The sequence below is a fragment of the Limulus polyphemus genome, unplaced genomic scaffold (genome assembly GCF_000517525.1).
Source record: "Limulus polyphemus unplaced genomic scaffold, Limulus_polyphemus-2.1.2 Scaffold10, whole genome shotgun sequence".
Taxonomy (NCBI): Eukaryota; Metazoa; Arthropoda; class Merostomata; order Xiphosura; family Limulidae; genus Limulus; species Limulus polyphemus.
Window position 1 is genome coordinate 88,231 of NW_013665620.1, and position 27,041 is coordinate 115,271.

The 27,041-nt window shown below is 32.9% G+C and overlaps 1 protein-coding gene across 1 annotated transcript in view; it reads right to left on the minus strand.

Moving 5' to 3' along the window:
- Positions 1-1,445: 1,445 nt before the first annotated feature.
- The window catches only part of LOC106478283 (cyclic nucleotide-gated cation channel alpha-3-like), a 60,130-nt gene continuing 34,534 nt past the window's right edge, over positions 1,446-27,041 (minus strand). Inside the window, exons 12-24 of the mRNA XM_022381905.1 lie at positions 26,047-26,125; positions 24,392-24,510; positions 19,693-19,785; positions 18,730-18,826; positions 16,494-16,602; positions 14,342-14,379; positions 12,735-12,844; positions 12,061-12,130; positions 11,507-11,562; positions 10,599-10,714; positions 8,544-8,602; positions 3,865-3,900; positions 1,446-2,783 (exon numbers count right to left, since the gene is read on the minus strand). Of these exons, the coding sequence (XP_022237613.1) occupies positions 2,172-2,783; positions 3,865-3,900; positions 8,544-8,602; positions 10,599-10,714; positions 11,507-11,562; positions 12,061-12,130; positions 12,735-12,844; positions 14,342-14,379; positions 16,494-16,602; positions 18,730-18,826; positions 19,693-19,785; positions 24,392-24,510; positions 26,047-26,125 (1,594 nt within the window). The 3' untranslated portion in view covers positions 1,446-2,171. The remainder of the gene's footprint in view (positions 2,784-3,864; positions 3,901-8,543; positions 8,603-10,598; positions 10,715-11,506; positions 11,563-12,060; positions 12,131-12,734; positions 12,845-14,341; positions 14,380-16,493; positions 16,603-18,729; positions 18,827-19,692; positions 19,786-24,391; positions 24,511-26,046; positions 26,126-27,041) is intronic.

Consider the following 27,041-nt stretch of genomic DNA (forward strand, 5'->3'; position numbering starts at 1 on the left):
TTTTTTACAATTACGTATAAGGGAAGAACTTTTCATGTACTAAGATAACCTTTCATTAATCATGAATTTATATAACTTCCGTCCAGTAGACGGAACTCCAGCTGGTAAGGCAATAATTTAGCAGTGAAAGTCACAGTTATTATTTAGTTTGTATTCACATTATTAAGTATACAGTAAATTTGATTGTTTCTTTTAGAACAAAACCACATTGGGCTACTTGCTGTGTCTACCGCGGGGAATAGAGCCCCAGATTTTAGCGTTCTGAGTCCGTAAACTTACCACTGACCCACCAGGGGACCTACCTGCTGTGCCTATCCCGGAGAATCGAACCCCAAAATTTAACGTTGTAAGTCTTTAAACTTTCCGCTATTCCACTGCAGGAAGTATACAGTAAGGACAACATTACTTACATATTAGTGGAAGTATTATTGGCTTATTACTAACAGTATTAATTACTTATTTGTGAAAATATTGTTTGTTCAGTAATTATAGAATTACTTGATTGGTAGTGACACTATCATTTACTCATTAAAACAGTATTATTCAATTAGAAGCGACAATTCTTTACCAACTAGTGACAATATTATTCAATTACTACTGAGAGAGCTATTTGTTTATCCGTGACGATATCATTTACTCAGATTGAGGTGTTATTTACTCAATACTGACAATGTCATTTACCTAGTAGAGATAGTGTTATTTACTCTGCTCAATAGTAACAAGATAATTTACTCAGCATTGGCAGTAGTATTTACCTAATAACAACGGTATTAATTCATCGGTAATGAAGCATTATTTATTTAATAGTAACATTTTTATGCATCCGATAGTGATAGTATTACTCGATCATATTTTTTTACTCCGCTCAATAGCAACACTATTATTTGCTAAATCATAAATACTGACAGTATAATTTACTCGGTAATGAAGTATTTCATATTATTAACAGTAGCAGTATAATGCATTAAATAGTGATAACAATATTTATTTACTAATGACAATATCATTTAATTCGTAATGATGACACTATGCATTCAATAGTGATAATATTATTTATTTACTAATGACACTATCATTTAATTCGTATTGATGACATTATACATTCAATAGTGATAATATTATTTATTTACTAATGACACTATCATTTAATTCGTAATGATGACATTATGCATTCAATAGTGATAATATTATTTATTTACTAATAACACTCATTTAATTCGTAGTGATGACATTATGTATTTAATAGTAATCATATTATTTAGTTATTAGTGACAATTTCATCTAGTTCGTAATGAGAGTAATATTTACTCAGTAGTTTCAATGAAAATTATTTATTACAATATTGTTTACTCTGTAGTCATTGTATGATTGTACCATTTACTCAGTACTGACACAATTATCTAGCTATTATGACAGTAATATTTACTCAGTAGCGATATCATCACTTTAGACATAAATATTTTAATTCACTTGAAACACATCATACAATAAACATAAAATAATATAATTGTTCTTAAATATAGTATAAAGCTAATCAATAGAAAAATCTGAAACTGTTCATTTAATTTCACATATTGTTACTTATCAGAACTTTGTTTTTTACAAATGTCTGAAAAGTTTAAAGAAAGAAGGGTAAGTTTGAATTACTGTTGATAGCAAGAAAGAAAACACGATAACTGTCACTCATTCCAGATATCTCTTAACGTTTTCTAGTAATATGTTTCTAATTTTTTACGTTGGTTTCATATGTTAATTTAGTTTCATTATTTGGTATTACCAGTATTGAATAAGGGGAACATCTCTTTCAATCAGTTTCTGTGAAATATACGGCCTTATCTCAAAAGAATTTTATAAACATTCGGCGATATCAATACAATGTGAGTTTATTTGACAGCTTAAACTCTCTACAAGCAATTTTATTAAAATCAAGTAAAAACAGTCCACAAGAGTAGTTCAATATTTGTTAAAAACAACCGAGTTATTAAAGTTATATAGTAGATTATAGTAAATGTATTATTAAATTAGATTCGTACTATTACGTTACTAAAGGTTTTCCTCCTTGTGTTTTTTTATGAAGTCGAATGACAGATTATAATAAGAGAAATAATATAATCAAGAAGTACCCTCAACATGAAGAAGAAATATGATGTGTTGTCAAATATCTTCTTCTTTTATGACAATCTCCAAATTTCCGAATCGCTTAGTGCGCCGACATCATCAGTGGTACTGCTGTCGGTGGTTTGTCCGCAGTCGTCACTGAGAAAATCACTCACCAGGGGCGAAGAGTCGGACAGTGTCAAATTATTCGCAGAATTTAACCTACTGGAAGTTTTAACAATAGGACTCTTGAGGAGTTTGTAATTTGATTGGCTGTTATCTGTGGGTATAGAATTTCCTTTAGTTCCTGGTTCTAAAGGGGTTGCCACATCTATTGTTATTCCTGGTACTTGAGGTTGGTCACAACCTTCTATCTTAGCTTGCTCAGTATTTATGGTTGGTGGTTCATTGTCAATCGCAGTTAATGTCGTAGGTTCATAATCACAGCTCGACATACTTCTGTGGGCTTCTACCTCTATTCTATCAACTGATTCAGACAATCTACTTAGACTAAAACTCTGATATTTTGGTCCACTTTTCTTTTTAAGCGGACTCATTCTCAACAAGGAACGTGAGGAATGATGACTTTTAGCTAAAGTTAAATTGTACTCTAACTCCAAGATTCGACGTTTGGCGTTTTTTAATTCTTCATCTCTCTGAATAATTTGGGCGTGAAGGTTTTCACACTATACAAATAAAAAAAAGTAAGACACTCGTTTAAAACTAAAAGAATGTTTTTTCTGTCTACACTATAAAACGTGAGATTATAGAGGGTTAATTGCACTTTATAAGAACGATTTGTACATATTAAGACAGTGACACGTCGGTGCAGATGCTATCCGATATGTTTAGCACCTATATACCTGCAATTATTTCCCGGATGTAATTATGACTGGAGGTGCATGCCTCAGTTCTCTCTGAAGAAGAGTAATCGTATAACAAGGTTATTAAACGATATAAAGTCATAGGTCACAACATTTTGAAAAAGGGACATTTCTCTATTAAAGTAGAAAAAAATATTTTTGAAGTTGTTTAGGAGAGCAAAAGGACACTGAAACCACACCCAAGCTGTCATCCACAAAGTGGAATACATGATTATACAATAAAATATTCTCATCCATAAAAACCATTGCAATGAAGATGGACATATATCCTGTCACAGTTAGCAAACTAATATTTGAAGTTGATGAAGGCCCAAAAGCCAAACATTCACAGGCTTCCTGTCACACCTCGAAATAAACAGCTATTCTCTTAAGATAGATGGCAAAAACAAACAAAGAAGTTGGAATAACAACAACCTAATTCATTCACACATCTGTCAAGTTCCAGATGGGATGTAGCTTCAGTGGACTTTTGTGTTTTTCGTCCGTTTAAATAGTTTTGGAAACTGATGACCACGTACAATAGAGGATCTCTGAAAATTTTGTCAAAGTGTATGGTCGAAAATTGTCCTCGCCATTCATTGCAGAAGCTTGTTACAGTAGAAACTGTAGTGTTGGAAAAAATTGTGTAATCATGACTACTAGTCTGAACATGACAGAAGATGGAGTAAACAATTCCAAGGGCAACAAGAGGTTGGAACATGGTTTTTTTATAAAGAGAGGTTAGCCCTAAGTATACACCCGCTTGTTATATCAACACATTTTACATGAAAATGTTATTTCTTATTAGATATAATTATTCTTAATTAAACTGATAAACTGAGCTAAAAATTATACTGTACTTAGTATTTTTATAAAATAAATTAAACATTGAGTCTTGACTTACTTTTTCAGTTAGTTCAGTTATTCTTTGCTGGGGCATCTAAACACAAAATATTAATAATAATTATTAGAACATACATACGAAATCTTGCATTAAAGAACCAGTTACCTTACACATGCGGTTTCACAGTGTGAAAAATGATAAGTAGATACTTTGTGACGTCTACAAACTGATGGTAAAACTCTGCTTATAAAAGTGAGTACATTCACACTATATTTTCTAACCAATTTTTTGATTATGACATTTCACTAAATCTTTCGCACGTCGATTACATTATTACTGTCAAGCATCTACCTGTATCATTTTGATCAAATATATATATTTTTAATTTTAAGATTTTAACTATCCGCATATGTTTAACATGAAAAAAATTATTAATGTTTTTACATTTAAAATTTATAATAAACAATAATCTGAAAATACAAATGGATTTACAGAGGTAATGATTTCTCTAAATTCTTACAGGTGTTTAACAAAAATAATTCAACTTTAAGACTTTGAAATATATCTAAAATCTTGCATTATTCTATTAATATAGTTTGTTCCCAGAAACTACAGTTTTTTGATATCTACTTTTAGCTTGTTTAAATTATAGCTTTGTTCTTAGTGTCCTATATTTTACATCTTCGTCTTTAAGCACAACCTCTAGATTCAAAATCTGATAATTCAGATGATAAAAAGGTATAAAAAGTAAATATAAACTTATTGTTAGTATTTTGTGATATTGGTGAAATTATACATAATTAATGAAATTAAACTCTTACTGATTTTATGTTTTGGGTTTCGAGATTAACTGGCATTTCACTTGCAAAATCATGTATAAGTTGATACCATTTATCCAGAGCTTTCTCACCTTTTTTGTTTATTCATTTGACTTTGAAAAACTCTTTGCTTAAAATAAATGTGCCATATTTCTAGAAATTTTCTTTGTGAATAACTGAAAAAATATTTATTAATATAAATTTAAAATTACTGATGGTAGACAATAATATATTAACTAATCAACTTATTAAGACCTGCAAAGCTGTCTTAGATAACAGAAAAGTGTCGAACCTGATATACATGTTCCAAATGTACATGAGTTTAACAATGTTAAAAATACGGCTTCATTCTTGTTACAATAAAGTCAGTCGGTTTTTGGTGGCACGGTTTTTTATGCAAGAGATATTTGTAAGAGTAAGTGGTTGATTGATGATGCATTTAAGTCAAAATGTCGAAACTTCAGTGATTGACTATACTTAGTTGGCAAGTTGATACTGTTATTTACTGTTTTAGGATGTTTTAAAGGTATAGCAAGCTTTAGGCAATAACAGCCCAGTTGGCCTAACTAGGGTCTCTAAAGAATGAATTTCAACAAACTTTTCTGAACTATTTAGATAATAATTTGTTCGTCAGTGAACGATTTTATTGATTACAGTATCCAATGTAACGCATGAATCACAAAAATGTAAACAAACATGCCGTCAATAATACATTACTACTTGTATTTTCTATGTACTTTTTACAGAAAATTAGTTATTTCATCCAGTAATTTTTGTCTATTCTTCATGATGAGTGTTGTAGCATAGATTTACTGAATTTGATAATACTAGTCACAGGTTAAATTTTAGTGTATTATATTACTCAAAACAATTAAGCGATAATTGGAATTTGTATTATTATTATAGCTATAATAAGATAATACTACTGTTATGAAATAAGTTCAATAACCTCCTTTGGTAATTTTTATGCAAATTAGTCATTTAATGATCAGTCATGTATTCTGAAATACAAACTATTTATCATTCAGCCTGGAATCGCAGATACACATTTATTAGATGTGACTTTATGTTTTAACAGTTGTGACATTTAACTTCTATAAAGAATGTGGTCTATAAACAGCAAGGGCATATTGGCGCCGAGTGCATGTTTTAAAAAAAATCTGAATGTTGATAAAATCCTGTTTTTAGGGTTTCTTTAATGACTGAAGTCACATGACAAATTGTGACACATCTCCAAAGAGCATCCCGAACATGATCCATAGAAAGTCCGATGAGAGTGAAAAGTCACTCCATTCGGTAATTCAATATCGTCTTCAAGGAATGTATCGATCTGGTGAGGTGGGTGAGTGTTATCATCGACATTCTGAAGTCAGGGCTAATTACACCAACATATTGTAGCATAAGGGCTGTTAGAATGTGCTTCCTCTCATGTGTAGCATCAAATGTGGCGTTAGTGATACGACCTGTAACACGTTCTCTCCATAATTGTACTACTGCTATGTGGGTCATGTTACAGTATATAATATGGTGGATCTGATTCCACATTCTCTCTAAACGATTGGTGAAGACTGTAGAGTGAAGCACGATTGATTCGCCTGTAAAAATGAAAGTTACTCCATATATTTATGGTTCACGAGACGTATTCTTGGCACAATCACAATAGTGTTTTGCTATGAGCGTCTGACATACAGGTTCGTCTTGTACAATGACATGGCGTCCAGTTGCGGCTGTGAACATATGATTCAATCTCTGAGTCCGTCCCCTATGATTCTAGTGCTCCACAGTCGATACCTAGCACTCATGTTTTTTCGTTGTTGATGATGATCTCCCTTGTCCAGCTGTCTAAATAACCGAACTATTAGCTTGGAAGCAGTTTCATATTCCGCTAACGGCATTGTGAGCCAAATTCTGAACATACTGTTGTAACTGGCTGATTTCCAATTTTCCGATGGCTCTCCACATGAGTGCTTTAGACTCTGAGATTCCTTCAAAATGACCATTGAGACAAGATTAATATTCTGCCAGGCCACTAAATATATACTGGCTGAAAGACCAATAATTTGCATTTTCAACCGCGACATAGCGGCTCATAGAACGGCTCCGAGTTAGTTTTTTTTTTGCTTTTTTTTTCAAATACAAACTTTTAGCTCATAGCCCCATCATCTCGTGAGATATATTTACAGTCTTGGACTCTAGTTTGATTTATTTGACGACGCCCAAGGTCTCATAGATTAATTTACTCTAATTCTGCCTAAAAGAGTTTCAAGTTGAGGGTAGGCTGTTACAGATCCTGATGAATAATAACATTGAATCAAATCTACACGCGTCTCACGCTTTGTATTGCTGGGGCACAAAATTATAGCTAATAAAAAGGAAAAAAAAAGTCTCATTGATGAATTTACTCTAATCCTGCCTAAAAGAATTTCATGTGCTGCGACTATTGAGGATTCCCTCTTGTTAAATCATATTTCCATAACAATAAAGTATGGAAGTGATAGACATTATTTTTTAAATGTTTCGATCTGTCTTTCAATACTTAAAATGTGCTTTGTTTAAGATAAATTTATTTTCACCCAAGATATCGCGTTCACAGTTCCAAGGATTTCAATGATACCTTTCGACTTTTCATGAAATTTACTTCACAAAGGTTAATTCCATATATGTTTACTTCACAAAGGTTAATTCCACATATGTTTGTTTCGATATTTCTAAAGAAAAAATGGGTTATCTGCGCTAGCCTTCCCTAATTTCGAACTAATAGAGTAGATAGTAGACAGCTGGTCAACAGCACTCACCTTCAACTCTTGGGCTACTCTAATCGAAGTGATAAAAAGCTTAATCTACTTTTAGTATTATATTTTTATAGATCAATTAACAGCGAGAAATTTAAATAAAATTGTTTTGCTATAAGCTTTATATATAATTTTTCGTTTGATCTCTGAACTTCTACTAACATAAGCTCGTTACGTTTTTAATTTGGAGAGAAATTTCTATTATTCTATTCGTTTATTAGAAGTAAGTTTGAAACTAGACATCTAAGATTTCATTTTACTTCCACTAAAATATATGAAGATTGGAATGATAATTTTAGAAATTTAAGTATTCCTTTTTTAACCCATTGATCTGGTTGAAATGAACTGTTTTAATTTTCGTTTACTTGTTATTTTTCATAATTTTCTTACTTAGAAGCTACTACTGGCAAATGGTATCTTTTATAATAGGAACATTGTGGACTTGAGCATTCATATCTGATGTTATTTAGTTGTCTTCCACACGTGAGGCTTGCCAGTTGATGTTAAATGTGATGGACACAACTTTGTGAGTCCTATTTCTCCAGACATCTCTTTAACAAGGTAAAGATTCCCTCCCCACAGTTGAGGTTAAATGTGCTGGACACAACTGTGTGAGTCCTATTTCCTCAGACATCTCTTTCAACAAGGTAAAGATTCCCTTCCCACAATTGAGGTTAAATGTGATGGACACAACTGTGTGAGTCCTATTTCCTCAGACATCTCTTTTAACAAGGTAAAGATTCCCTCCCCACAGTTGAGGTTAAATGTGCTGGACACAACTGTGTGAGTCCTATTTCCTCAGACATCTCTTTCAACAAGGTAAAGATTCCCTTCCCACAATTGAGGTTAAATGTGATGGACACAACTGTGTGAGTCCTATTTCCTCAGACATCCCTTTTAACAAGGTAAAGATTCCCTTCCCACAGTGTTGTTTGTACCTCAGTTTTATTTGTCTATCTTTTATATGCGATTGTTTGTTTTCGGGCTTGTTCTCTGTACTGTTGTGATGACCCCTAATTACTTCAAAACAAAGAGGTGGTGTTCATTATCTTATTTATAATCTCTTCTGTTCTTGCTAGATGGTATCGCACTTAACTAGTTATAGAAAACTATGTTCTAAGGAACTTACTACATTCTGGAAGTTCCGTAATTCTTCGATCATTTCTCGAATTTCCATGATATCACGACCTGAAAAAGTGAAAACAAAACCCACTAAGATAAGAAGGTTGTCCTAAATAATTGATAACAAGTATGTAAACTAGTTCGTTCTATTGTTATGAACGTATAGATCTGTAAGTTTGTAGACAAATATTCCGCTTTCCAGATCTATAAACATGAACCGTATCCTGATACTGTACTTCTCGTGTGAGGAGAAAAAGAAAGTTCAACTTAAACGTTCATCTCAAGCCTTCATTTTTATTTCACAGAGGTCTCATGAACAGTCTGATTGTGAAGAAGAATGTCATTAGAAATATATGTTTAAAAACGGACATATCTCTCATTCTGTGACAAGCTGCTCGAGTGAAGTTTAAATTTTAGGATGTGCATACTTAACTCGTTGAGGATTTTCATCACACAGTATAAGAAATCACCTTTAACAAGATGGCTTCAAATTTCTATTAGTGGTAATAGGGTCTGACCTTGTCACATTGCTCATGAACAATTTATACCCGTGAAGAATTTAAAGAATCACTTCTTAGATTTTTGCAATGGCATTAATAAATTAAAATACTAGTAAAATTATTTTTTAAAGCTAATTAAATAAGTTCATGTTTAATGGTTTTAATGGTTTCGATGACAAAGAAATAAGTTTTTGTAACAAGAGTTATTCCTTTTCTACAAATTACAAAATAATTATACAATTATCAGTATTACGATTTCCCCACCACAAATCTAATTTCTTACTAATGATCTGTTAACCCTCTTGTCTACCACACAATAAAGTCTGTTTTTTTTCACTTTTTAAAACAATATTCCTGGCTGAATAGATAAATTTGACTCTCGGTGTTTTAAGCATTGTGTTGTTGTTGTTGTTTTTGAAATCTTTTCAACGAGAAACTAACCTTAATGACATTTACTGAAAACATTGACAAAACTATAGTTGTCAAAAACAGTGTTAAAACTGTGGTAATCGAAAATATTGGTAAAACCAAGGTTGTCGAAAACATCGACCAAACTATTTAAGCTTAGTTAAATCCCTCCCGTGACGAAATGGCACATAGGATCCGGTGCTGAACTCCGGCTTAGTTGGCATAAGCGGATGAGAATGATGACACATTCCAACCCGATGGTATGCCAGTCATACAGCTGGGTAAACTGGAACAACCGAGGTAAAGTTTATAGTCCAAGTACACAACAAAAGACGCGAATACGACTCAAAAGTGCGAAGCCACTGAGCCACACTTCCCCCTATTGACAAATCTATGGTTGTCGAAATCGTTAACGAGTAAATTAGGTATTCGTCAAAATCACGTAACGTTCAATGGAAGTATGTCCTGTAGTGCTTTACAGAGTTAACAAGTATTTGTAACTTTTTCGGTTGGCCTACATATAACCTACTTAACACTGAACCTTTTCAAAGTATTCCTTCATTTACTATGTTCTGTCCAGAACGGTCTACGAAATTCTAACAGCATGATGATGCGAACACAAAGGTGGAAACCTTTTGTTCTTTACGTGTGACATACGTAGAAAACACTTACAATATCAATCTCCAGTAATTTGAGTATAATCGAAAACGACAATATAATTAGCCCATTATGCTAAGAACAAATAAAACAAAAGGTTTAATTACATCATATTTATATTTGATTAGCGTTCTTCAGTGATTATTAATCGCATATGAAAATTTGCATAATTTTTCACATTCACAAAAGACAAAACACAATTCAATAAAGGTTCTTCTAATCATTATACTTAATTTATTACACGTGCAATAAAGACTGTATTTTTATTTTATAAAGGAATTAGTTTTTATTACTGAAATGTATTAACTTGTGGAAGTATTAAGTATTATGAATATAATTAAAAACTTTTGGTCACTTCTGTTCGTAGAATACACAGAGAAGTTCATAGAAAATACCTGTACCACTAAAATTAAGTACTAAAATAACAAAACACATTTAATAATAACACATATTTGTATATATTTTAATTTTATAAGTTAAAATCCAACAATGAGTACTATTTTTTTCTTCTCTTTCTCGTTCTCTAGAAAAACGAAAGATGTCACTGTCGTCTCCAGTCTCCGTTATTGTGTCTACGCTAAAAGTTTTCTTGGCTTGAAGATTAGTTCTGATTCTGTTAAAAATGGAACAAATAAAGAGATATTCTCTAAAAGATAAATAATATACTTTTACACAGTTGCAAATATTTGAAAAATTAAATTAACTCGAGGTTGTTAAAAATAATTGATAAATATTTTAATCATACGGGGGAACACTACTTTCTACGTTCAATGCTACATTAATTTATAAATAGCATGTACTTTTCTATGAGATTTCTTTAAGAGCTATCTGAAGTTTTGGTCTTGAACTCGGTGGAAATTGACACTTATCTAATTGTAGCCTAACAGTTTACTATTCTCTAAATACTTATGGTAAACTCACGTGATATAAGTGTTGATACTACCTTTGGTTATGCAAGTTTAAATCTACCTCTTATATAATAATGATTGTTATTGGCCTACTCAGAAACCATGTAACTTAAATGTAAATAGTCTGTTTGCTATTACATTCCTATCGCCCCTTAGTGTCTCAGTGGTAAGCTTCAGGGCTTATAACTCTAAAATTCGGGGTTCAACACCTGATATTGGCACAGCGCAGATAGTCCAGTGGCCAAGTTTAAACTTAAAAACAATCAAAACATTGTTCTTTAGCAACATCATATGTAATTTTGAATTATTCTTTAGACAGTACTGTTTTCTATTAACTAATTTAGTAATGTGATATCAAAACATAACAATTTATTCTTAACAGAAATAACTTGTTTATTTAATAAAAGTATATAGGATCCTGAGAGTACTGTTAGAATGATAAATATTCCAGATACTAACTCAATTTTGATTCTAGAAAACCATTACTTCTCACATACCTTTCTCGAGCATGAACTTCTAGTACAGACTTTGCTTCGGGGTACTCCACAAGTGCCTAGAAATCACATTTTTAGATTAGTCTTAAATATTAGAAAAGCAAACAATAAACTACTTTTATGCAAGAAGACTTTACATTAAGTGGATCAGTGCTAAAAACCAAAAGATCAGGAGGATGTATGACTTTATATTATATTAAATGGATCGAACTTTCGTGAGAAAAAATATATTGATGATTATCGTTAGGCAAAACTATATAGAAATTATATTCGAGTGGTCGGTCTTAGTTTTACATCAAATGTTTCAATGAAAAATCAACAACAAGCTACTGATAATTTTATAAAATAAATCATAAAGGGGCAAAGAAAACTAAGAAATATTAAAGCATCTCTTCTTTATTTTGTGTTGACACAATTAAAATATTCAATGTTTACATCTGCTCCTGTTTCGTTCTGATCATATAAAAGTTTGTTGACTAAGAAACTTGTGCCTCTCCAGTTAGTTATCGCCCACACCTGTGAACTGTGTGCGACGAATCACTAATGTTATCACTTACCGCCATCAGGTCTTTGCGAGATAAGCATAGCAAGTCCGAATATCCAACGGAACGAACGTCTGCAGTGCGTCTTCGTGGAAAAAAGGAATATATATATAAATTAAATAAAAACATTACATATCTTTGTGATTTAAATATAACAATTTACGTAAAGGTACTGCTTCATATTTTGTGTTCCAAATGGATGCTGTTTTTAAAAGTGGATCCTTAAGCACACAAATTATAGTGCCTTTATTTAGAAGTGTCTAGCGGCACTTTTAACAGAATCTTAACGAGACAAGTACTTGTTGCATCGCTGGATTTAACGATTTTAACCGATACTCTCTTACTAAATGGTATTCGCTTGGTGATATTTTGACAGTAAAACTCTAAGCAGATACTCCTATAAAATACATGTATAGCACCACGTGTTCTAGAGCTCTCAGAGAATATAAAATCTGTATAGCAACATGTGTTCTAGAGCTCTCATAGTATATAAAATACCTATGGCACTACGTTCTGGAGCTCTCATAGCATATAAAATACCTATAGCACTACGTTCTGGAACTCTCATAGCATATAAAATACTTATAGCAGTACGTTCTGGAGCTGTCAGAGTTTATAAAAATATACACATAGCGTCACACGTTATAAAGTTCATAGATTAACGCTTATATATTGGTAATGAAGTATACCTGTTCTGTGCTCCGTCTAACCTCAACAGGCTGATTTCACCGAAATAGTTCCCTTCACAAAGCACTGCCACCACGACCTCTTCGTCAGTGACTGGATTGGTAACAATGACCTGTGAAAAAGAAAAACATAAACACATAAGTTCATTCATTACATACCCGTAATCATCTACATTCTGACCCAAAGTACCTAATGAATTAAAAACCTTGTTAGCTACTACACGCTTGAACTATATCTCATACTATGTATAATTTTAGACTTTAATTATAATCATTTTCTACACAATCTTTAGTTATTTTCTCTACCACAAGTACTGGGGCATGTAGTTTATGGGGGAGAGAAGAATTGTGATCACTATCTTGATATGGTGTATTACCCGTCTTTGTTCTGCTGTTGGGTTAAGTTCCGACAGGTGTCTGATGCAATTTGTCTCTTTAGTTGTTAAAAAAATATTAGCACTTGTAAATGAATGAAAGCGTTACTCTTACTTTTCAAAATAGCATTCTCTTCAGATGTTCGCAAGAGGTTAAGATTCGAGCCGTTTATGGACTTTTAAGATGGTATTTTTACTCTGAAACTAGACATGGATTACTTTGTGGTAGGCAGCACATCGGCTACAGGGAAACATTAGCATTCTAACGAAAAACAATGTCTTAGCCCATGGAGTGGGTCAATTAGCTTGACACTAAAACATCCTCATCAAAACCCTTTACAGTTTGCACAGTACATCCACCATGGAATTGTTTGTTCTCTTGTCTGTCCCCATACAAATATTTTAGTCATTAATGTGAACTAGGTATAGCACGAAGTTTGTGACCAGCCGTCAAGATTCGACTTGTGACGGACTTTAGCACCGTAAACCAAGTCGTGCATACTTAGGGATTATGTATGAGTTCTGTATTCCTGTCCTTCCAAAAGTAGCTACATTCACAGTGAGAATGTTGTACAGACTTCACAGATGGTGATCACTCGCGTATGGCCACTGTGAACTTGTTGCAAAATACAACGTCTTTTTTGTAGTCCTTTGCAACATACTCGGTGGGTCATACCATATTTTCAAGAGATGTGTATTTAATCAAGAGGTACTGACTATGCCACATTATTAATAAAGTAATTTAAAAAAATATATATTCGTCATTAGGTTGGAGAAATAAAATTAAAAAGTTATAAGGTAAAAATGCTCAACTACTTTTGAAAAAAAAACTTTTTCAATGCTGATTTCTATAAACCTTTAATTCGTTTTATTAATTCAGTAGATATCAGTTTTTTAGGTTTCACTTCTGATCTGTATAACTCCCTGTAGTGCACTTATCACAATCTTCGAAAGATATAGATATCTTCATATAGAGGAAAACCATGTCCATCAGAAGCATTGTGTTAATCGTTTATGTAATTTTGTCTAACCTTCACCTTAACATTAACCTTTGAACTCTCAAAAACATTAAGTATTTTTGTCAATAAGGCTATCTTAGCGATATTAGAAAGAAAAAATTCTGTAATAATCCTAATTATAATCTTAGTTTACAGAATAGCATCTTCCCTCATCTGTTAGAGAGCTGAGTGGAGCTAACAAAGTGAATATTCATGAAAAAGAATAATTTCACCTTACCTCTACCTTACCATGGTTGATAATGTACATTTCTCTCCCTGAGAAAGCAGCATGAATAAATACACGTATATTACAATAACAATAATATGACAATATAATAAGAAATGATAAACATCTAAAGGCAATTAGTACATAAATGTTTTGTCCAAACAGAAAATATTTCAAAAATTCGTATCAAACTGAATTTTTTGTTCGTTTTGAAACACGTAGCTAAGGTTACCTAAACCATGAAACTGACAACAAAAATACCGGAGTATTGATATTTTAGTTCAACGAACTGAAATGTCGCAATCTATTGGACATTTTATGTGACCTTCATATTTAATGTTGTAAAGGATATACATTATTTACACATTAATATATATATGTATAAGAAAATTAAATATTTATTTCATAATTCGAACTATTTATTACAGAATTACATTTTGTATATCATTTTTAAAAATGTGTATCTATGCGTAAAAAAATTTAAATAATCTACCCATTACATAATAGAAGTGTGCGGAATTTGAAGTCAAATCAAACAGTTAGACTTTCTATAAAGAGTTTAACATACACATGGGAGTGACAAGTAAATCTAAAGCAAAAGCTTTTGAGTTACAACTATAATATACAGTATATACATATATATCTTGTTGGCATAGGCGTCTAATATATCGTATACAAACAACGGTATGGATATACATCCTATAACATCTAACTCGTAAGCTGTTAAAAATTAAGTTAGAAACAGATGTGGGTGTTCTATCCGATAATATTCCAGATCTCAGCTACTGTCTAAATCCATATGGGGATTGACGATTGTGTCTGACAAAACAGGAAAAAAAGGACGAAAAAGTTATTGAAGGCTGACGACGAGGAAGAGTGATGTACAACTGATTCTCTTAAACTCACATTTCTGCCTTAAAAATGAGCTCAAAACTTGCATCAAAAATGTAATAGTTCTGGAAGTTACTGCAGATTCCAAGATTTCAAAAATGAATTTAATGCCAGTCTTTTACTCCAACCAGTATGCTATTAAAATAAATTGTTATGTACTTGAACTTATAAAACCAAACAGCGCTTTTTCCCCTATGACACGATGGCTTTAAATTTAATTTCTGTACCTCTACACATACTGTATTACTCTTTATTAGTAAAATATATTTTTTAATAAACTGTTTCGCTGTTTTCAGTTTCCTAAGAGCAACTCTTCTCCACACACATAGTTGGTTGCAGGCAGTGAAATTCAGCTGTGAGAGGGTGTGAAACTTGTGAGTAGAGACTATAAATGTGAACGGTGTATCCACGCCACTGTCTGATTCCTACTTCCACTGATACAACGATACATCTTAGAGATTCCCTTCTTGAACTTATGCCCTGAAACTTGTGCATAGAGACTCAATGTGAACGGTGTATCCACGCCACTGTGTGAGTCCTACTTCCACAGATACAACGATACATCTTAGAGATTCCCTTCTTGAACTTACGCCCTGAATTTATTTTTCTGTTCAATAAGTGTTTTGTATTTTATTTATGGCCTGAGTTTTTAACTTAAGCTCTCATATTACCGACTTATTTATATACAATTCACTGCCAGTTGGATTCACATACTGTATCATATTGAGTGTTTTTACCTGTGGCAACATTTAGTATAAAGAACTAACCAAACTAATTTATAAGAACAAATTGCCTATGTTAATGTAGTGGCGTAACGGGTCATGTATTTAGCACCTATACATATAATATATATACATACCTTTTATAAAAACAATTTGCTTATGTTAATGTATTGAAGTGACGGGTGATATGTTTTGTACCTATATATATATATATATTTATTTATATATACCTTTTTTATCTATCCTTAAGAATTCAATTTTCTACAGTTTGAAAGACAAAACAACAGTTCTACTGTTAATTCGAAGTTTAAACAATAGTGATCCATTGACAGCGCCAGTTTTTAAAGTAAGAATGAAAGATTCTAATTGTAATTCCGGTAGCGTAAATTTATTCTGGAATAAAACTTTCTGTTAATTCGAAGTTTAAACTATAGTGATCCATTGACAGCGCCAGTTTTTAAAGTAAGAATGAAATATTCTAATTGTAATTCCGGTAGCGTAAATTTATTCTGGAATAAAAAGCTTTCTGGATAGTTGCGAATCGAGGCTACCTGTTTCTCCAGCACGACAGATGTAGTCCCTTGGTGAATAGATCTGTGACCTTAGCTTCAAAACTAGCTCGCAGAGAAACCCGTGTTCACACTGTTCGAAAATCTTGACCTACATGAGAGAAGTAAGTTCTATGTTATTGTCAAAATATGCAGATACACTGCTCAGTTGTCTATGTTATTGTCAAACTATAAGAAGATAGTTCTCAGTTGTTTGTGTTCTTGTCAATGTATGCAGATACAATGCTCAGTTGTCTATGTTATTGTCAAACTATAAGAAGATAGTTCTCAGTTGTTTGTGTTATTGTCAATGTATGCAGATACAATGCTCAGTTGTCTATGTTTTTGTCAAACTATGAGAAGATAGTTCTCAGTTGTCTGTGTTATTGTCATTGTATGCAGATATAGTGCTTAGTTGTCTATGTTATTGTCAAACTATAAGAAGATAGTTTTCAGGTCTGTGTTATTTTCAAACTATGAGAAGATAGTTCTCAGTTGTCTGTGTTTTTTGTCAAACTATGAGAAGATAATTCTTAGTTGTCTGTGTTATCGTCAATGTATGCAGATATAGTGCTCAGTTGTCTGTGTTATTGTCAATGTATGCAGATATAGTGCTCAGTTGTCTATGTTATTGTCAAACTATGAGAAGATAATTCTCAGTTGTTTGTGTTATCGTCAATGTATGCAAGTATAGTGCTCAGTTGTCTGTGTTATTGTCAAATAATGCATAGATACAGTGCTCCGTTGACTGTGTTATTGGCAAATCATATGTAGATACAGCGTTCAGTTGTCTGTGCTGTTACCAAAACGCGCATAAAGTTGGTTACTATACCATAGTATCACCTATTGTTCATTAAAATAATTAATGATACAATATCATAGTACGACACTTAATTATGCACTCAATATCAAATGATATCAAACGGTCACAGTTAATTAATCATATTGTACACAGTACACATTTCATCTGCACCATAATGTTTCGAAACTCTGACATCATATTTAACACTATACCCTATTACGCTTCTATAGCTACATTTCACCATATTTAACACCACCTTATTTCGCTTGTGACTATACAACCGCCATTTTAACGTCGTCGCAAAACTAAAAAAAGAGACAAGAGAAGTATACGACAAAAAATATCATCATATTGTATATGATAATAGTAATGGCGGACTCTTCTACTATTTCTCCCAGTGGCTCGGAGGTAAGTCGGAAGACGCTAAAAACTGGATTGGTGGGCACAACATAGATAGTCCATTGTGTAGCTTTGTGCTTAACAACACACAAAATCACCATTACTACTTATTATAATGTACAATTATTACCGTGTCAGAGTTTTGTAATCACTGTGTGGGCCGAGAGTGGACCAGTGGCTAACTTGTCGGATTCTAAAAAATCGCACTCCGTACTTTGAGGTCATGGATGCGTTATATGAGTGACTGTCAAATATCAATATCTTTTCAGCCAAGAGTTGGCAGTGGATAATGTTGACTAGCTGCATTCCTTCCTGTCTATACTAGTTCCAAATTAGGGACGCTAGCTCAGGTAGCTTTGCGCGAATATCCGAAAACAAACAAACAGGTAATTACTGTGACTAGATACGACTATAAAGAAAAGTATAAAATACTGAAAATAATCTGTGCCGCAGAAAATATGAGTGTTAGATTATGGTTTAGTAGCTGATTTAAGATATAAACAAAATTAGTTATTCACTCTAAGAATTACTGTTTATTTTATGTCTCAGGAAAATAATCTTAGTTTAAAGTTAGTTATTTTGTTTGAATTCATATAACATCAGTCTATAATATAAATGGTCTTATCTTTAGCGCTATCTTATTTAGTTCAATATCTAGATTACCTTAGAACGATCATTTTCTGTTTCAGTCTTGTCTAGTGTCTTTAGCTAATTTAAACATTTCAGCCTATACAAAATCTTGGTATGACCTTCTTTAAAAATAGTTTTCTTTGCTAATGGAATTATATGGTTTACGTTGTCCGTGTTTTTACGTAATCACATTTGTGTCTTCACAATGAATTTTTTACATGAGTCATAATCAATCTAAGATTAAGCATAGAAAATTAGATTCACCTCTTAACAATAGAATGTAATATATTAAGTGAAATTACATTTACTTTTCCTTCGATTGTGTTTCTTTATTTTATAATCATCAGTCCAGGAAAAATTTACATTATCAGAACATACTAATGGATTTAAATAATTTAGTGCTAGTACCTTTTTTAAAGTATCCAAGTGCACGTGCACTGCAATTTCTGCTCTCAAGCTTTCTGGTAGCATGTGTAACAGCCTGGACTCGTCCGTAGCCTGTGTTCTGTAAAAACACCAATCAACTTGTGACGACGGGAACAAGATGCACTTTGTGTTATATTAGTTTTTGATATATATATATATACACAATACAAAATTCAAGATTGAAAATTAGCTTCATAAGAATGAAACTAAGTGTAGTTTGTAAATTAGTTTTATTAGAATACAGCTAAGTCTAGTCTGCAAATTAGTTTTATAACAACACAGCTAAGTCTAGTTTTGCAAATTAGTTTTATAACTACACAGCTAAGTCTAGTTTTGCAAATTAGTTTTATAACTACACAGCTAAGTCTAGTTTTGCAAATTAGTTTTATAACTACACAGCTAAGTCTAGTTTTGCAAATTAGTTTTATAACTACACAGCTAAGTCTAGTGTGCAGCTTGTTGATTTTTGTTCTCCGTCCCGGTTGTTCAACTGTGAAGTTGGGAGCTTCTAACGCTAAAAATCGAGTTTCTATACCCGTTTTGGGCACAGCACAAATAGACCATTGTGCAACTTTGAGCTTAAATGCAAAACAAACAAACTTATTGATTTCAGGAAGATGAACAACAATCATGTCTGATTTGTAGCTTCTAGTTTTTCATTATTTTTATTACACTTAAAGAAGCTGTTTGATTACATGTTTAATTACACGTAAAGGAGCCGTTTGGTTACATTTTTAATTACACGTAAAGAAGCTGTTTGATTACATGTTTAATTACACGTAAAGAAGCTGTTTGATTACATGTTTAATTACACGTAAAGGAGCCGTTTGGTTACATTTTTAATTACACGTAAAGAAGCTGTTTGATTACATGTTTAATTACACGTAAAGAAGCTGTTTGATTACATGTTTAATTACGCACAAAAAACTGTTTAATTACACATACCTGGACCAGGAGTACTCTGCCCATTTTTTCACCTTCATCTGAAGATATGCAGGTACTCTTCTATGTGTAAGGTACATCTTGATTTGGTCCATCCTGAAATTTACGCCAATATAGTATTAGATTAAGTGATACCATGTCTTTGACGCTTCCCTTTTCACCGTATAAAAATAAATTTAATAACGCAGTATGTTCACTGTAACTACGTAAGCACACTACTTCAGTTACTGACCAGATTAGGTAAACCTTTTAGTTGGTATTTTAAACTAATCAAGAGGTTCCTTTTTATATTAAAATGAAGTTTCCACTAAAGAAAATTTGTGGGTTTTTATAGTAGTAAATGGTTTGTTATTACAATCGTTCGAACTTCATCATCATACATATACTTGAATCTTCTGCAAGATACTTTGATCAATTCCACTTTCTTAGCGCCACCTGACGAATATTATTCGTCGTACTAGACTTTCCGCCTATAGTATGTATACCAAGTACGTTGTAGTTATCCAATATATATATTTCGTACCAAAAGCTCAAAATGAGTCGGAAGTGTTACCAATTACTACATTACACCACAGGCTTACAGAAAAGTATAAAATAGTACAAGACTTTGACTGCATCCTTAACATCTAATACTATAAGTATAACCGTTGGCTGAAGAACCTCTATCAACCAACCAAAAAACCAGAATAAAATAAAAGATAATTCAAATCTGGTGGAGCTTTGAATATATTATTTATATTAAATAAGCACAAAAAGTCCACTCCTAAATACATACGTATTTCGTATTTTGGATATGTATATATTTGCGTGAGTTGGTGCACATCTATGCATATGATCAAAACATCATAAACACCATCAACTGTAAACTGGTGATAAACTAGTTTTACCAAATAAAGATGAATACATAAATACAATAAATATCGTGCTAGTAATGTAAAATAACTGTCAGTAACGCTAATGGTATACTAGTGCAATAATACCACACAAAAATCATTGTAGGTGAATGAATGGTGTGGGCAGGAATAAAAGTAAAGATGAAGAGGAGTTAATGACTTCCACACCAAGTGAAATGGTACCACAGTGCTACACGTTATAGAAGAGACTGCGTCCCGAGATCCTTTAGGCTAACGCAACTGATGTAACTGTCTCGGACTTCAGTCTAACATATTATAACGCCTACTCCTACATTGCTAAACATTTCTTAAGGAGAAGATTGGATGAATGGAGTGGTACAGTGGACTTTAATCCTATCTAGAATGTACAGGACACTTTACGGAAGTACGTAGCAACTTGTCAAGAAAACGACTCTTTCCTAAGACTATTAGAGAATACCTTAGGACTTAGTTCTTGTTGAAGTGAAATGTCGCGAACTACAAAGACGTAAATCCATATCTACCAATCAGGACCATGCAGTATTTGACTAGAGACTGTGTGTGTGTGTCTTTGTATGGTTGTGTTCGTTTATAACTGACGAAACGCTCGACTGACTGTCACCAAACCTGTAAGGTAACCTTAGGCCCCCCACTGAAAAGTAACAAAGAGGGATTAGATTTCGCATATGAACCCTCATGTCACCCCTCCAAAGCTCTCATGTCTTCCTCTTGCGTTGAATGGGTATGCCACCTAGTGTTTATTTACAAAAGAAGGCTGAAAGTCCAATACATTTACATTTTAGATAAATTACGGACCATCAGATGTCTGAATTGTATAAAAATGAGCTGGAGTGATGGAAATATTCCAGTCACACTGGTTTTACTTTCTAGTGGCTAAAATATTATAATTTCCAAATATCCTGTAAATGTTAGCGCAATGTAGTATAGTGGAAATCGAAAGTAGATTCAATTAGTATTATATAAAATCACTGTTTAGTTTCTGTAGTGGAAGCTGAAGTAATAGGAACATAACAAACAGTATTTAAATGACCATGGAAACTTCATGGAAAAAAATATTAAATATACTCCACGTTTCGCTTTGCAGTATTATCGGAAGTGTTCTTTACAAATTCTCAAGCACTAGGCTTAGATTGGTTTAATATAATTACAACTCCAACGCCCCCATGTGTGTGTGAGTGAAACAACAATCTAATGAGCACTTTCACACCTTATTACTGTTGCTCCATTTATTCACGTAGTGTCTTTCAGGGCGGACTGTTCCTAAAGATCTAATTCAACACTGTTATAAGATGTTTTAGTTTTCGCAAGACATTCGTGTTCTCAAATAGGTGTTTAATACGTTAAAACTTTAAAAGTATCCGTTAATCGGCTTGCAGTTACCCACGTTTGTGTCGTGTAACAAATATAAATAAATTAGTTTTGTCTATAAAGTTTTAATATTGCTGCATTAAAATGAAGAAATCTGATAAAAGTTGCGTATTTTATCGAATTGTTTTATTTGCATTTTATCCTGACATTAAATCTCGTGCCATTGAACAAAATCGCCAAGTGAATTGACTACACACCAGTTCAACAATTGTCTTTCAATGATTATAATTAATCCTCGATTAAAGCCACCTACCTACACAAATCAGAACTAAACATTTAAGATTAACCCAATAATAGATACAGCTAATTTTATAAATCCGCCTAACTAAGAGTATGTCAAATCATAAAACAAAGACATGTAAAGAGTTAACTGCAGTGATTCATCAGTTACGTATCCTTCCTGTTAACGATACTTTAGGCTTTAATATTTTATTACAGTAATGATTTTTTTTTTCAAATAACAAAAATCAGTCAGTCCAATAAATAAGAAAACGAACAGCCGTGGAACCATTATGTCAGTTATTTTAAACAAATAATAAGAAATCCTAATCCTAATCATATAGTTCTGTAAGAAGTAAAAATGAAAAGGTTAATCTCCCTAACACAACAAACAAGAAGTAACATAAAGAAGTCCTGAGTATCGCCACAAATACTAAATGATATTTCACACTGAACAAGCTAGCTATTAAATATGATAAAAATCATACGCTGTTGGTAATTTTTATTCATTGAATATGACATAAATGTTGTTGTTTTCTATTTTATCTTAAACACAGCAAGTACTGAAAATCACCTTTCAATGGGATTAACCATAGTTAAAGAAGCTAATCTTATGGCCGTAATTATTGGAATGGACCTTATGATGATGAGAATATTTGATTTGATATTGTTAACCAAAAGTCATCTTATGCAACACGCAGATTAAAAGAAAAGGTCAGAGACCTTAAGATTCAGGTGTAGGCGTCTCCAATTTAGAACTACTGCCCAAAAGAACGACAGTCAGTTAATAGCATCCGCCGCCTACGTGGCTCTCTTAAAGAAAAAATGGAATTTCCTCTTTTTGATCTGATTTTAACTCCACCTGTTTTACATGGGAAGTTATTTAACGACTACAGCTAATATTTGATAATTAACAAGTTCGGGTATTGAATAGAATCATTAGGAAAATAACTTATATTTATCATTAACTTCAAGTTTCTTCTTGTGTAATGTAGAACTCACGTTAACTGTTTCTTATTGTTATGTGAAACCACGTTACTGGTCCTTGTTGTAATGTAGAACTCACGTTGACTGTTTCTTATTGTGGTGTAGAACCACGTTACTGTTTCTTGTTGTAATGTAGAACTCACGTTAACTGTTTCTTATTGTGGTGTAGAACCACGTTACTGTTTCTTATTGTTATGTGAAACCACGTTACTGTTTCTTGTTGTAATGTAGAACTCACGTTAACTGTTCCTTATTGTTATGTGAAACCACGTTACTGGTCCTTGTTGTAATGTAGAACTCACGTTGACTGTTTCTTATTGTGGTGTAGAACCACGTTACTGGTCCTTGTTGTAATGAAGAACTCACGTTGACTGTTTCTTATTGTGGTGTAGAACCACGTTACTGGTCCTTGTTGTAATGAAGAACTCACGTTGACTGTTTCTTATTGTTATGTGAAACCACGTTACTGTTCCTTGTTGTAATGTAGAACTCACGTTGACTGTTTCTTATTGTTATGTGAAACCACGTTACTGGTCCTTGTTGTAATATAGAACTCACGTTGACTGTTTCTTATTGTGGTGTAGAACCACGTTACTGGTCCTTGTTGTAATGTAGAACTCACGTTAACTGTTTCTTATTGTGGTGTAGAACCACGTTACTGGTCCTTGTTGTAATGTAGAACTCACGTTGACTGTTTCTTATTGTGGTGTAGAACCACGTTACTGTTTCTTGTTGTAATGTGAAGACGTGTTAACTGTTTCTTGCTATGATGTGGAAACGTGTTAATTGTTTTTTAGTGGGACTTATAAACGTGTTAAGCGTTTCATGTTGTGATGTGGTAATGTGTTTAATGTTTCTTTATGTAATGTGAAAACATGTTAACTGTTTCTTGCTATGATGTGGAAACGTGTTAATTGTTTCTTAGTGGGACTTATAAACGTGTTAAGCGTTTCATGTTGTGATGTGGTAATGTGTTTAATGTTTCTTTATGTAATGTGAAAACGTGTTAAGCAGTTTTTGCTATGATGTGGAAATATGTTAACTATCTCTAGATAGTTATCTTAATTGCATCTTAATAAATTATTATTCAATTTTTATAGTCATTTATGATTATGAACACACGGTAAATTAATTATATAACTACGCCCACCCGTTTTAGAGATGTCTTAATCTAACTGAGAGTTTAAATACATGTTACATTCATGTCTTGTCTTAGAATTAGGGAGAAAACTTACTTAGCCTGGAAGTCTTGTCGAGTTGCGTTCATGTTTGAGATGACGTCACCAACATTTCCCACTACGGTGGCAAATACGAAAACTCCGATGAGAAAGGTAATGCCTGTGAAAACATATTCCTGCGGCAGAAAAACGTACAATTTTAAGAGGAACCAAAACACCGAAACGTTTTTTTTATTCTAAACACAAGTAGTACAAAAACACAATATAACTTAAAAAATTTGGAGACGTTTTAGATGACTTTGAATATTTTTGGGAGAAAGCTTTCTAAAATAATTTTCAACCTGAGAAACATTTTCGTACTAGCGTATAGCCCGTCAAAAATAACAGGGTAAGATCGACCGCCTCACCCCCACCACATAGTATCCCCTAATCTCACATTTTATTCCTAACCGAAATAAATAAATTTTGCGAAATCAAGTTTGACCAACAAAGAGGCAGAAAAGTGCAGTCGAGGCAACCAAACATCGGTAAGTTCCTGTGTTAGCCAATCAAAAGTTAGACCATTCATGAAATGAATTCGTGGAGTATTCATAGATTAAATATTGGTAAAAATCAGATTAACACTTCTAATATATAGAAAAGTCAGTGCGTTTTGATAACACTATGTTCCAACAATGGCTTTTATGTTATGTTGCATAGCAACAAAAGTGTAACCTTATATTGTTGTTAGTCTATGTATTGAACTTAGAGTTACCGTTGATTAAAGAGGTTTGTTTTTTTATTAACACTTGGTGATACAAAAGAAAATGGCTTAATTTAGAAACGATTTTAATTTAAAATTGAATCGATATTTTTATTTTCATGATAAATTTTATGCACTTGGTTCAAGGCTAGGTGATTCCACACTACGTCTTTACTTTAGGCTTATTATACCAACACTCGCTACACTTATAAGGTTTCACGGTACCACTCTCCTCAAGGTCCACTTGCAGCCCTGTCACTAAAATCGTAATTGACAGACAGTAATCGAATTATTCTATCTGAATAAATGCATTTTGGCTTTTATGACTCCTCCTATTTTGAGAAATCAAGCATGACGTGATGTGACACACACTGGCTTTTATGTAAGTTAGAGGTTTTCAGTCACGCAATTATAAAGTTTTAGCCTATTTAAATTAACTTGATATGAGTTTGTTCTCGTATTACACAAAATTCAGTAGTAGACAACTAAAGTGCACACCTATTATTTGTTTGGTGCCTAGTGTGCTCGGTCTTACAACCAACATAATCCAGTTTGGCGTTTTACTACAATTCCACTTAGGTGTAAGTTAGCAGTCTTACCAACATAATCCAGTTTGGCGTTTTACTACAAGACCAATTAAGTGTGACTCATAAGTCCTATCAACATAATCCAGTTTGGCGTTTTACTACAATTCCACTTAGGTGTAAGTTAGCAGTCTTACCAACATAATCCAGTTTGGCGTTTTACTACAAGACCAAGTGTGACTCAGAAGTCCTATCAACATAATCTAGTTTAGTGTTTTACTACAAATCCACTTGGGTGTAAATCAGAAGCCCTACCACCACGGCACATGTTTGTATTATATTGCAAGATCAGGGTAAATTATTCTTAATTATTAAGTGCTTCTTAGAATGTCACGCTAGCATGATAAAGTCTTATTTACAGTTGAAGTTTAATTAAACCTACTCACCAAGTCTGTCTCGGGTGGACTGGAGTCTCCAATTGTCGTTAACGTCATTGAGGACCAGTAAAGACAGACGACGTACTTTCTGAATTTTAACAAGAAACAAAGATTATTTTCATTGATTTCTCAAAAACGGTAGTAGTTTTGATAATCGAGTGGAATGTTTGGTAGTTTTGTATTGAACATTTAATACGAATTAATGAACATATATAATTAAATAATGAGTGTAATAATTGTATATGTGTTAAACAAAGATAGATTACAACGGACCCCATAATAATGCAAAACTGGAAAAATACGAGAAATTACGTACATCCCCTGTGAATCGAAGTTTTCAACAGATTACAATGCTGCGGCACTTCCATATCTCTATATAGGTACAAATATCTAGAGGTATGCTTGTTTGTTTGTAGTTATGCACAAAGCTACACAAAGGGCTATCTGTGCTCTGCCCACCACGGGTATCGAAACCTGTATTCTAGCGTTGTAAGTCCGCAGACATACCGCTGTGCTACTGGATAGCTAGAGGTATGAGTGGCTACGAAATTGGGTGATTGTAATTTCAGGTATTTTCCGACAATGTTTGAGTTCTAATGTCGGAAACTTATAATAACTTTTTGCATTTTTGATAATTGAGGAAAAACAATATTTATTTATTTGTCTACAGTTTTAAAAAAGATTCCACACTGTTGAATCGACTTGCTTGTCTGGAAAAATTCAAACCATGTATACACCAAGACCAAGTATTTTTATGTTATTGACAGAAAGACAGACACCGTGCATCATTTTAAACACCAAATAAAGTTTAAGAGGTCTTCTTTAGAGTCAGTAGCCTTGTGTGCGAACTTTAGCCGTTTTTCGATAGTTTATAAAAAATCTGTTAAATATATCGAAATTCTATTTTACATACCTCTGGATTGAAATCCGTAATGGAAACATTAAGAAGAATGCCAAAAAATCAACAACAGCTGCAGTACAAGTAATTCTTATCACAAATATTT